Source organism: Strix aluco, chromosome W (assembly GCF_031877795.1).
Source record: "Strix aluco isolate bStrAlu1 chromosome W, bStrAlu1.hap1, whole genome shotgun sequence".
Taxonomy (NCBI): domain Eukaryota; kingdom Metazoa; phylum Chordata; class Aves; order Strigiformes; family Strigidae; genus Strix; species Strix aluco.
In genome coordinates, this window is record NC_133970.1 from 37,355,336 (window position 1) to 37,368,675 (window position 13,340).

General features: G+C 43.7%; 1 protein-coding gene across 1 annotated transcript; it reads left to right on the top strand.

Moving 5' to 3' along the window:
• The first annotated feature begins 404 nt into the window (after nucleotides 1-404).
• LOC141917846 (uncharacterized) lies at nucleotides 405-13,075 on the top strand. Its single transcript, XM_074811432.1, has 8 exons — nucleotides 405-545; nucleotides 796-827; nucleotides 1,133-1,311; nucleotides 9,037-9,096; nucleotides 9,793-9,927; nucleotides 10,081-11,633; nucleotides 12,839-12,936; nucleotides 13,048-13,075. Exons 1-8 carry the CDS (start codon nucleotides 405-407, stop codon nucleotides 13,073-13,075), a joined length of 2,226 nt encoding a protein of 741 aa, XP_074667533.1.
• Nucleotides 13,076-13,340: the final 265 nt, after the last annotated feature.

Genomic DNA, 13,340 nt, shown 5'->3' on the forward strand with positions numbered 1-13,340 from the left:
AGACAGAAGTGTTCATGACTGGAGTAGCCATGCACAAGAGAGACAATCTCTGGTGACAACACATCTGTATCCCAACGAGAGCTGTGTGAAGCCATGACTCCTTAGTAATCACCTCTCTTCAGTATATGCACAGGTGATAAAAAAATATAAGCAGGACCCTGAGATCCCATGACCTGTACAGGTGTTATGGTTTGAGCCCAGAGGGCAACTGAGCACCACTCAGCTGCTCGCTCACTCCTCCCCTCAATCTGGTGGAATGGGGCAGAGAATCAGAAGAAAAAAAAAAAGTAAAACATCGTGGGTTGAGATAAGGACAGTTTAATAGAACAACACAAGAAGAGAAGGAAAAAAATTATAACAACAACAATACTAATAAAACGAATATATAAAGCGAGTGATGCACAATGCAATTGCTCACCACCCAGTACCACACACTTAGCACCTTTCCGAGCCGCAATCACCCCCCCCACCCCGGCCAGCTCCTCAAGTTGTATTCTGAGCATGACATCAACATGGTGTCGAATATCCCCTTGGCTAGTGTTGTGGTATGAACTCAGATGGTAGCAAATCGCCACGTTGCCAGTTGTTTACTCTCCCCCCCCCCCCCCGCCGGTGAAATAGGGGAGGGACAAAAGAAGAAATTTGTAGGTTAAATAAAACAAAATTTACTAGCAAAAACAACAGAAATAATAGTAGTCCAAAATGGGTAAAATGCAGTAGTGGCTCACCGATCAGTGACCGGTACAGAGCCCATCCCCAACAGCGATCTGACTGCACCAGAGAAACTCCACCCAGCTGATCCAGAAACCGAAAACAAAACAACGCACGTGAGAGAGCACATGCTGCCTATATGCTGAGATTTGACGTCACATGACATGGAATGCTCCAATGATCGATTGGGACCCAGCCCTTCAGCTGTGCTCCCTCTCAGCCCAAGGAAAGTTGACTCTATCCTGGCCAAAACCAGGACATTATCCACCCCTTATTCTACGCCATCTACGTCATGCCCAGATCCTACACTTTCCAATTATTTACTACCACACAGATATTATTGCTTTAGTCTATGGGCCCTTCCTCTAATGTGTCTGTTGAGTTCATTTGGTCCATGACTTTGGGGCTCCTTCTGTTGTAGCAGTCTTTCAGGGCAGGAGAGATGGTGTGTGATGTTGGATTGGTGCACGCTGCATGCGGAGCTCGTGGCTGGTGTATTTGGTGTGGCCTATACCCACAGTCTGCAGGTTGGAGATGTTGATCTTGAGGAAGTTGCTAGGCACCAGTTGCTGAAGCCAGTTCAAGTTCCATCACTGCTCGGTTTCATCAAAGTCCATCCTTCATTGATTTGGGTGATCCTTACTGTAATACCATTTATATGGCACACAGCAACTGAAGTAGTGTGTGGGAGACATTGCCCCGTTAGCCTTGCACAGCCTCTGAGAAATAGCTAGGCTTTGATGAGAAACAGGCCTTGGAAGAAAGATAAGAGACTGCTGAGTTGTGCCAAGGTGGCAGGGAAGAACAACGGACAGCTGCAACACTGAACTGTGGAAAAGTACTGAACTGTGAGAAGTTACCGCCGCGTGAACAGCGCGTGAATAAGAAGGTGATTGGTCTGCACAGCGCGTGTTAGAGTGGTCTTATGCTGATAGGAGAAAAGGTTGAGAGCTGTCTAATTGCTGATTTGTTAACTATGAAGTAAGAGCTTTACCGACAGCATCCAAGAGCAAAAGTATGTACCATTGTAACAATAAACTCTCTTTTTCCTTCTGGACTTCATGGAGAGTCCATGCCTCAGTTGCCACAGTAGTGATGACATACAGTGGCAGGGCTATTTTTTGCAATTAACATCATACAATTTAATTCACTGGCTATTCTCACCCAAAATCAAATTCCCTTGAGGTACACATTGAAATTCCCCATCCTTCCCCACCAAGTGCACCCAGGTCCTTGAGCCAAAAAAAATCCTGCGAATGTGTTTGCCTTTGCCCAAGGCAGGACTAAAGCAGACTGTCTTCCCTGATATATTCATGTGCACTACGGGGACTTTATCCCCTTCTACAGTACATGGAAGTTCTGATTGGACAGGGCCAGCTTGATTGGTAGATCCTCTACTGTTAACTAACCAGGTGTCTTTTGCTAAATGTGTATCCCAGTGTTTGAAGGTCCCACCACCCATTGCTCTCAGTGTAGTTTTTAGCAACCCATTGTATCATTCAATTTTCCCAGAGGCTGGTGCATGATAGGGGATGTGATATACCCACTCAATACCATGCTCTTTGGCCCAAGTGTCTATGAGGTTGTTTCGGAAATGAGTCCTGTTGTCTGACTCAATTCTTTCTGGGGTGCCATGTCACCATAGGACTTGTCTTTCAAGGCCCAGGTCGTATGGCTCATGGGATATGTCTCTAGCCATCTGGTGGTTGCTTCCACCATTGTAAGCACATGGCGCTTGCCTTGACAGATTTGTGGGAGTGTGATATAATCAATCTTTCAGGCCTCTCTGTATTTATATTTAAGCCATCATCCTCCATACCAGAGAGGCTTTAACTGCTTGGCTTGCTTGATTGCAGCACGTCTCACATTCATGGATTACCTGTGCAATAGCATCCATGGTTAAGTCCACCCCTCGGTCACGAGACCATCTATATGTTGCATCTCTTCCTTGATGGCCTGAGGAGTCATGGGCCCACAAGCTATAAATAATTCACCCTTATGTTGCCAGTCCAAATCCACCTGAGCCACTTCAGTCTTAGCAGCCTGATCCATCTGTTGGTTGTTTTTATGTTCTTCAGTGGCCTGACTCTTAGGGATGTGGGAATTAACATGATGTACTTTTACAACCAGCTTCTCTACCCAAGCAGCAATATCTTGCCACAATGCGGCAGCCCAGATGGGTTTGCCTCTGTGTTGCCAGTTGCTCCGTTTCCACTGCTGTAACCACCCCCACAGGGCATTTGCCACCATCCATGAGTCAGTATAGAGGTACAGCACTGGCCATTTTTCTCGATCAGCAATATCTAAAACCAGCTGGATGACTTTCACTTCCACAAACTGGCTCGATTCATCTTCTCCTTCGGCAATTTCTGTGACTTGTCATATAGGACTCCATGCAACAGTCTTCCACCTTTGATGCCTACCTACAATGCAACAGGACCTATCAGTGAACAAGGCATATTGCTTCTCATTTTCTGGCAGTTTATTATACAATGGGGCCTCTTCAGCATGTGTCACCTCCTCCTCTGGTGATATTCCAAAATCTTTGCCTTCTGGCCAGTCTGTGATTACTTCCAGAATTCCTGGGCAACTGGGGTTTCCTATTTGAGTCCGCTGTGTGATCAGTGCTACCCATTTACTCCACGTGGCATCAGTTGCATGGTGTGTAGAGAGGACACTCCCTCTGAACATCCAGCTGTGGTGGTGCAATCCTTACCCCCCCCGCCCCTCTTTGTTGGGCTGCTTGGTGCTAGGTGCGATTCCACCCACATCCCCCGAGCTATACACCAGTCTGTGGAGATAAGGACTGACAATGTTAACGAGCCTGGCTCCTGCCCCTCCCGATTGCTCGGAAATGGTTAAAATGGCCCATCAACTCCTAAGGGCCTGGCACACCTGTGCCTGGGATGTGGTCAAATGGGAACAATAACAGATTCGCACATTAATCAAATTCTTCTGTAACTGCTGGAAGGCACCAGAAGGCATTTGACAAAAGTCAATTATCTTGGACCCTATAAATGGCGACCACCAGGGAGACCCTTTGAGCTCTCCTGGATCGCAGCGGGCCTGTGACCAGCATCTCCCCTGAGCTGGGACGCCTCTCAGGTACCAAACCCTTAAGGTGTCGTCTGCTCCAGACGGAAGGCCAGGGCGAAGTCCCCCGCTTGAGTCTCAATTATCGCCCGTTGAGGAATGCCAAGGCATTGTGAGTATTTGCTCTAAACTCAAGAGGGAAATTTTCTTTGAGCTAGCTTCTCTTTACTCTGTGTGTGTGTGTGTGTGTGTGTGTGGGTACGTACCCTTGTTTCTGTGTGTGTATGTCTGTTCTGTGTTCATTCCACTGAATCCAAACACCTTTGTTTCTGTATGTTTGTCCATTTTGTTATGTGCATGCATGTATATATGTATATATAGGTACCGTTAAGTAAGTTAGTGTGAATCTTGTCATTTTAGAATCTGAATAAGTCGCTTTTCTTTCTTTTAGTATTTCTGAATTATTTTATAATAACAAATTGCTGTTAGTTATTAATAAACCTAGATTTCTTACTAAATATTGCCGTGTCAATACTTTCATCCGCGACAAATTGGCGTAGTCGGCAGGATGACAAGCAAAATCACCAAATACTTACAAAAACACGGTATCCAACCAAATCCCACCTTCCCAGAGGATTGGGCTTATAATAATTGGCACAACTGGGAAGAGGTAGAAAAACAGTTAACTATTGCTCGAGGTGCAACTAAATTTGGAAAAAATAAAGGTATGATTTGTAAAATGTTGGGAGTGTGCCTGGAAGCTGCCTGTCATGAACGAGAGAAAGTTAATCGTAAAATACAAAATTTACAAGATGAGATTACAGGGCACAAATCCACCAATCTGCTGTTATCGATTAAAATAGAGCAGCTGCAACAGCAACTTAAGGAATCCCAATTGAAACAACAAAAACTGGGGGAACGCGTTGAAATGATGCTAATGCAGTCTCCGAACCCCCCTGATATTGTTCAAATCAGAAAATTAATTGTGTCCCCTGAAGACTGGGATGGTAACATTTGGAGTGATACACATAATGACGACTCAGACGAAAATAATTATTTGCAGCCGCCTGAGTCTCCCCCTCTTGCAGTCAGACCAATTATTAAAACAGAGGAAACAACAGGACCTCGGGGTGGTGTGAGAAGTCGCATCAGCAAAACAACCCCCTTTGATCCAATTCAAATAGCTCATTTACAAGATCGTTACGGCCGTAAGCCTGGAGAAACTGAAACTGAATACCTATGGAGAGTTTCTCTAAACAGAGGAGATAGAATTTTACTAGATGGCAATGAAGCCAGTGGATATTGGGGTCCTGGTGTCTTTTTGGATGCTGGTCCCAACCCCCCGAATGACCCCCACTCACTAACAAGCAGAGTGGCATATTGGGCTGGTGGCATTGATGCCTTAGAGAGAGGAGAACCTCTGTTAATACCTATCAAATCTCTAAATGACCTCTCTGCAGCTTTTACAAAAGCTGCCTGTATTCAAGCCATGCATCAGCGTAAACCTACTGATGTTCCTCTTTCGGCAACTGTAGCTCCTGCTATACTTAAAGTACTGATAAAAGGAGCCCCTGCCATGCTCAAACCTTTTCTCATTGCAAAACGGGATGAGATCCAGAGAGACTTAAATTATAATGAATTGGTAAATCTAACACAAACTATTGGAAATAGTGGGGAAGAAGAATTAGAACCAAGAGTATTACCCACTTGGGCAACTTTAGTACATGAAACTGTAAATCATGCCCGAGAAATGGGATGGGATGAAATTCCCAATGAAACAAAAAATGTAGGTTGCACTGTTAGGCAAATTAAACAATTGCATCAAAATAATTCTCAGGAACAAAAACCCTCTGACCGACAACGTAGGGGTCAGGAGTGGAGAAATGAACTGTGGAAGCAAGCATTGTCACTAGGAATTCCTAGAACCGCGATTCAGAGACAGCCTAGCGGCGTCATTCTGAGTCTGATTCAGGCATTTCAAAAAGGTATCGCTCCAAATGCTCCAACCCCCCCCCTCCCCCCTTCGCCAGCTCCCAGAGAACAAAAAGATAACCCTTTCCTCCCTCAAGAGGATCAGTTGCAAAGCACAGGATCAAAAAACTGATAAGGTCCGGACGGCAACTGGGCCTGCCAGTCCGGCAAGTAGAAGCTTATCAGTGGATAAATGAGAACGGCCCTTACATTTTAATTCCAGTTGGTCCTCAAAATCAATTAATAAAATTTTTGATTGATACTGGTGCACAAATTTCAATAATTACACAGCGAGATGCCAATAAGCTAGGCATACGACCTGGCCGGCGAAAGGTTAAAATTACCGGAGTCACAGGAATTAGCACTGTGTGCCAGACAGCAAAAGTTAATTTACTGCTCCCTGGCGAAAAACGTGTAACATCTCTTCGCTTTGCGATCAAGGAGCATTATGAAAATATCCTGGGTTTTGATGCACTGAACGGCCGGACCTGGCGTTTGCCAGACGGTAGTCTGTGGTCTTTTGGTTCAATTGCCAACCCCAGCCATAATAAAAATCAACAAACTGCCACAGTGCGTGTACTCCGTGCAGCTCCAGCACTTCCCGAATCAAAAATTACTAATGTCCCACAGTATCCAATTTCTGCTACAGCACGAACTGGAATTTCTGAAGTAATTGCGGACTTAGAAAAACGGCAGATTATTTCCCGAACTCACTCCCCATACAATTCTCCTGTCTGGCCAGTCCGCAAACCAGATGGGAGGTGGCGTTTAACAGTCGATTATCGGCGTTTAAATGCCAGTACAGCCCCATTGACAGCGGCAGTTCCCAACATTGCAGCTTTAACTGCTACACTGCAAGCCGCTGCACATCCTTGGATGGCAGTGCTAGATGTAAAAGACATGTTTTTCATGGTCCCTTTAAGGGAAAAAGATAAAGAAAAATTCGCATTCACATGGGAAGGTATCCAATATACCTTTAACAGGCTCCCACAGGGATATAAACACTCACCCACAATTGCCCATGCTGCACTTGCTGAACTTTTACAGACAGTTTCACTCCCTGCAGATGTAAAACTGTATCAGTATATAGATGATATTCTAATCGGAGGACCCTCTCCTGACAAGGTGGGAGAAGTGGCAGCAACAGTTTGGCAAACATTACATGAAGCAAAAATTGAAATTCCACCTGAAAAATGTCAGGGACCAAGTAAAGAAGTAAAATTCCTGGGCACTTGGTGGATTGCTGGAAGTGCAGCAATCCCACCAGATACTCTAAATAAAATAGAACAATCAGAAATGCCCCAATCTAAAAAAGAATTACAACAGCTAATGGGCACTTTAGGATATTGGAGAAAACATGTACCTGGATTCTCCATCATTGCCCGCCCACTTTATTCACTTTTACGAAAAGGAAAATCATGGAGATGGGATTCAGAACATGAAGAAGCAATTAAAACTCTAATACTGGAATTAAAAACATATCAATCCCTAGGACCTGTTCATCCTCGTGACCCTATTATAGCAGAATGGGGTTTTGCAGAACATGGTACTTATTGTAACTTATTTCAGATCGGCCCTGATGGGCCAAAGAGACCTTTACTGTTTAGCTCAACTGCATTTAAAGAGACTGAACAAAGATACTCAGAGTGGGAAAAGGGTCTTTTGTCTCTAGTCCGTGCAGTTAAACAAGTTGAGAAAATACGTCAAGAACAAGCTGTTCAGACCAGAGGTCCCTTTAATTTATTAGACACAATCCTAAAAGGGACTGCTCCCCCAGAGGGAATTGCACAAAAACCTACAATTAGGAAGTGGTATGCCTATCTAGTGGGTGTGGCAGATGAAATGCAATTAAGTGAAGGACACACAAAAGTTTCTAAATTGCAAATGCCTATTAATACTGACCCCCTAGCATTACAACAACCATTCAAACCTTCACCAATTTTAGATGCACCTCCCTTCACTGAAGATTCACCAACCGAGGGTGTCTGGTTTTCTGATGCCTCGGCAAAAAGAGTGGATGGTAAATGGCAATATAAAGCTGTTGCATTAGAAATCAAAAGAGGCAAACAAGTTATTGAAGAGGGTGAAGGCAGTGCTCAAGTAGGAGAGTTAAGAGCAGTTGTTTTGGCAGCACAAAATGAAGCAAAAGCCATTTATGTAGACTCTTATGCTGTCTGGGCAGGTGCCACACAGTGGCTTTGTCAATGGGAAGCCCTAAACTGGGAGATAAATAAATCACCAATCTGGAGAACTGAAGACTGGCAATTACTATTAACCATAGCCAGAAAAACACCATTCCAAATAGGATGGGTAAAAGCTCATGCTAATGACCATAAACCAGCTACAAATTGGAACCAAAGGGTGGATGAATTGACAAAAATTAGGAAAATAGACATTGAAGATTCCTCAGACCCCACATGGTATCGACTAGGAGAATGGTTACATCAAAAATTAGGCCACACAGGTCGAGAAGCACTTTACTTTTCAGCCCAAAGCCGGGGATGGCCCCTCAGTAGGAAAACATGTGAAACCATCCTCACTGAGTGCCCCCAGTGTAAATTAAAATTGCAGATGGACCACCCTGCCAAAGCACCACCTTTACACATTAAAGAGGGGAAAACTTTGTGGTCTACTTGGCAAATTGATTACATTGGTCCTTTAAAATCCTCTGCTGGGTACAAATATATCTTAACAGGTGTAGAAATAATATCTGGACTCCTTACAGCTACCAAGTGCCAAAAGGCTAATGCACAGAATACTATCCGAGGCCTTTCCTCATGGTTCTCAATTCTACCTGTCCCTGATTCTATCCAGAGTGACAATGGCTCACACTTTACTAGTAAAGAAGTACAGGAATGGGCAAAGCAAAAAGAAATAAAGTGGGTATTTCACACACCTTATTACCCACAATCTAATGGTATAGTTGAACGAGCCAATGGACTGCTGAAAAAATATCTTAAACCACATGAAGGACAATGGGACAGACGTCTTTCTGAAATTTTACAGCAGTTAAATAATCGGTATGGTCCCTATGGAAGTCCAATTACTCGAGCCTTCTTAACACTTTCTTCAGAAACAAACCTAAATAATGAGCACACCTGGTCCTCAATGAAAGCAGGACAGCCTGTGATGGCAAAAATACCATCTGTAGGAACAATACCAGTAATCCTGGTCAAACCGCGAGGATTTCTAGCATGGGATGCTATTGACAATAATGGAATAAAACATAAAATTAGTACTAGATGGATTTATCCAGTATCCTAAGGGGTAACCTGTTCGGCCTCCCCCCACCGAGACAGTTCTCTTTCCTTTCCTTTTCAGAAATAACTAACTCCACCAACGACACCGTGGAAGCAGACAACACGCCCAGCAAGTCCACCAGTAGCACTGTGGGAACAACCCTCATCTTTAATATGAGGCTCTTCACAACATTGCGCCTACCTTTTCTCTCCCTCACCATCACACATCGATTGCTGCAACAACGGTGGCTATACGCTTCTTCTCTCCTTCTTTTCCTGTTCATGAGAGTTGATACACTTACAATGGCTCACACATCAAATCCTTGGGATCTTGCATTACTAAGATACACTGGAAGCACCAAAACACTACGAGAAAAGGCCAGTCTAAATCTTGCTATTCTAGTTCTACATGAAAATGAAATATACGCAAAGAATGAATGGGGATGGGATAACTCTCAGCAAATGGCTCAACTTCAAGCCACAACCGGAGAGAGAATACAAATTGGATGCCGAGTGGTTGATGGACCTACTTACCGTAGGCCAACAGAAATCAAAATATTTTACACTGATTTTACTAAACCAGAAAACAACAACAATGATTGCTATAAAATAACAGAACCAAATTTAGACTGTTGGTACAATTTTACCTTTTCTAAACCTGTAATTGCATTTTGTATGTGGGGCCATAGAGACACAGAACTATTATTTGATTTCACGATTAGCACACGTAGTATGTGGAGCCTGTGCGCAACAGGATGGCCATGGACCCATGCTCATATAGGCTATAATGGACATGCACCCCAAACTCATCTTGCTGAATCCCTAAATTTGTCTGTAGTAGCCTTACGCAATAATTTTGCCTTCCAAAAATGGGTTATAAAAACTGAAGATAAAGATTGGCAAATTCCATACCTGAAAGGGACAAGTGGAGACACTATTTCAATAGGATGCCGAATTGAAAATCACACTCAATGTACAACAGCTTCACATATTATTGTAGATTACACTGGAAGAAGGCATAGGCATGGCCCTGATAACACACACACCCATACCTGTCATTTTGGGTATGAATGTTGGTACAATTTTACTATATTCCACTCAGCACTCATAACATGCATTTCGGCAGACCTCAAGTCTCATTCCAGGTTGGCTCTCCAGTTCAAAATTGAAATCCAACAGCCATCCGTACCAACTCGACCTCCTATTAAATTGTCCCCTCGCATTTATACTACTGGTCCTTATATAATTAAAAATATAGGACAACAACAAGTCCTCTTTAACCCCAGCTGGTCTCTAAAAAGAGTGGAGCTAGCGCTACAAATCGATGTGTCAGAAATTAAACCAGACTGTTCTGCCTTTTTAAGAGTCGCCCACACTGGCTGGTCAGCATGGTTACATGGACGATCTCTAAAACAATCCCAGCGTACACAACGGGACGCCACTGGGTTATTGGGAACAGGATTAGGAATACTAAACACCATAGATGCTGAAGTTCTAGTGAACAAATTAACTGCTACTACCGAAGACCTGATCAAATTGGAACACCCACTAAAATCATCTTTATCAGCCTTAGGAGCAAGTCAATGGCTTCTATCAGACATTTTGCCTCACTGGGAACGAATTGAAGAAAACGATCATCAATTAATTGCAAAAGCTCTCGGAGCAACCCAAAGTAATACGTCTCTTGCCTTGAGTTGTATCCAAGCACAATTGTGGATACAGTCTATAGTAGCAGCTATTATTAGAGAAGGAGAAGGAGGAACCCTACCCACTGAAATCCGTAAATTGATCTGGGACAACGCCTCAGAATTTGAAAGGGAATTTCAATCATGGTGGCAATTGGTCAACTTTACTCACTACACTGAAGGTGATAAGATTATTGCATTTGTCCTCACCATACGCAATGCTTCAGTGTACAACATATACCCAATCCTTGCATTAGGACTAAATCACAATGGAAACGTACTCTATCCCTTAGAGCATAAAGTGTGGGCCCACCAGAAGGAGGGGAAATGGCAAACAATTGATGTAAATGCATGTACTGTGCGAGAACAACGAGGCTTCATTTGTGAAGGAAATACTCTTGAGGCTCAAGACATTTGTCTTGATACTGAACAAAACATTTGTCACTTTGAGATCCACCCAAACGAAACCCCTGAAACCGTAGTCATATATGTTGGAAAGGGATGTGTTTGCATGCGAACACGATGTGATTCCTTATTAATAGATGGTACTGTCCATAACATAACCAATAAGTCCAATCTATGTGTGTGTAACTTTTCTGTAATTATTGGCTGTGATTTTCATTTCTCTGTACCAATAACTACCTATGATGACTTATCTTTCAATTATATGCTATATCACGAGTTGCAACCTACACCTATTGGGATGAGCCTAACCATAATTGAACAACTCCTCCAACATCCTGACTTAATCGACCTCCTGCAACAAGCACAGAAAACTGGACAAAAGACTCTTATCACGGTCCAACATGATATAGAAGAAATACATCAGGTGTTAACAAGAGTCAAAAGGGATGGAGAACATCAGTGGTGGGAAAGCTTATTTGGATGGTCACCAACCGCAACTGGACTGTTTAATTCTATGTTCCACCCGGTCATGATCTTCTTAATTCTAATTCTAATATGTTTACTGCTCATAATTGTATTGTATATTAAGGTTTGGAGGATGGTTAAACAGATTACTCAGTTACAGAAGTATCCCCGTGTGTACACCATCCCAAAATAACTTTTTGAAGCTAATCAAACACAAAATTTCCTTCAACTGTGATTGGATTATGGCATCCTCTGTTTATAGGCATAGAGGCAAGAGGCAACCACACTGCCACTCTATGGACAAGATAAATTGACTTTAGTCACGGGGTGGATTGTGGTGGTGCAATCCTTACCCCCCCCCCCCGCCCCTCTTTGTTGGGCTGCTTGGTGCTAGGTGCGATTCCACCCACATCCCCCGAGCTATACACCAGTCTGTGGAGATAAGGACTGACAATGTTAACGAGCCTGGCTCCTGCCCCTCCCGATTGCTCGGAAATGGTTAAAATGGCCCATCAACTCCTAAGGGCCTGGCACACCTGTGCCTGGGATGTGGTCAAATGGGAACAATAACAGAGTCGCACATTAATCAAATTCTTTTGTAACTGCTGGAAGGCACCAGAAGGCATTTGACAAAAGTCAATTATCTTGGCCCCTATAAATGGCGACCACCAGGGAGACCCTTTGAGCTCTCCTGGATCGCAGCGGGCCTGTGACCAGCATCTCCCCTGAGCTGGGACGCCTCTCAGGTACCAAACCCTTAAGGTGTCGTCTGCTCCAGACGGAAGGCCAGGGCGAAGTCCCCCGCTTGAGTCTCAATTATCGCCCGTTGAGGAATGCCAAGGCATTGTGAGTATTTGCTCTAAACTCAAGAGGGAAATTTTCTTTGAGCTAGCTTCTCTTTACTCTGTGTGTGTGTGTGTGTGTGTGTGTGGGTACGTACCCTTGTTTCTGTGTGTGTATGTCTGTTCTGTGTTCATTCCACTGAATCCAAACACCTTTGTTTCTGTATGTTTGTCCATCTTGTTATGTGCATGCATGTATATATGTATATATAGGTACCGTTAAGTAAGTTAGTGTGAATCTTGTCATTTTAGAATCTGAATAAGTCGCTTTTCTTTCTTTTAGTATTTCTGAATTATTTTATAATAACAAATTGCTGTTAGTTATTAATAAACCTAGATTTCTTACTAAATATTGCCGTGTCAATACTTTCATCCGCGACACCAGCCCAGCACTGGCAGTCAGGGTGCAGGAGGAGCTGTGCTTCAGTCCCAATCACCTCTGAAGCAGCTCGGAACCCTTCATATGCTGCCAATATCTCTTTTTCAGGTGGAGTATAGTGGGCCTCTGATCCTCTATATACCCAACTCCAAAACCCCAGAGGTTGGCCTCGGGTCTCCCCTGGTTATTTCTGCCAGAGACTCCAGGTAGGGCCATTCTCCCTGGCTGCAGCGTAGAGCACATTTTTAACATCTTGTCTGGACCGGACTGGCCCAAGCGCTACTGCATGAACTATCTCCCTTTTAATTTGTTCAAAGGCTTGTTGTTGCTCAGGGCCCCACTTGAAATCATTTTTCTTACAAGTCACTTGATAGAGAGGGCTTACAATCAGACTGTAATTTGGGATATACATTTTCTGAAAACCCACAACACCTAGGAAAGTTTGTGTTTCCTTTTTACTAATTGGTGAAGACATAGCTGCTATCTTGTTGATCACATCCATTGGGATCTGACGATGCCTGTCTTGCCATTTTATTCCTGTGTTTCCACCCCTAGGGCAGTCAATTCCAAGTGTACTGGACACCCCTCCAGGTAAAAGCAAACTGTGGCC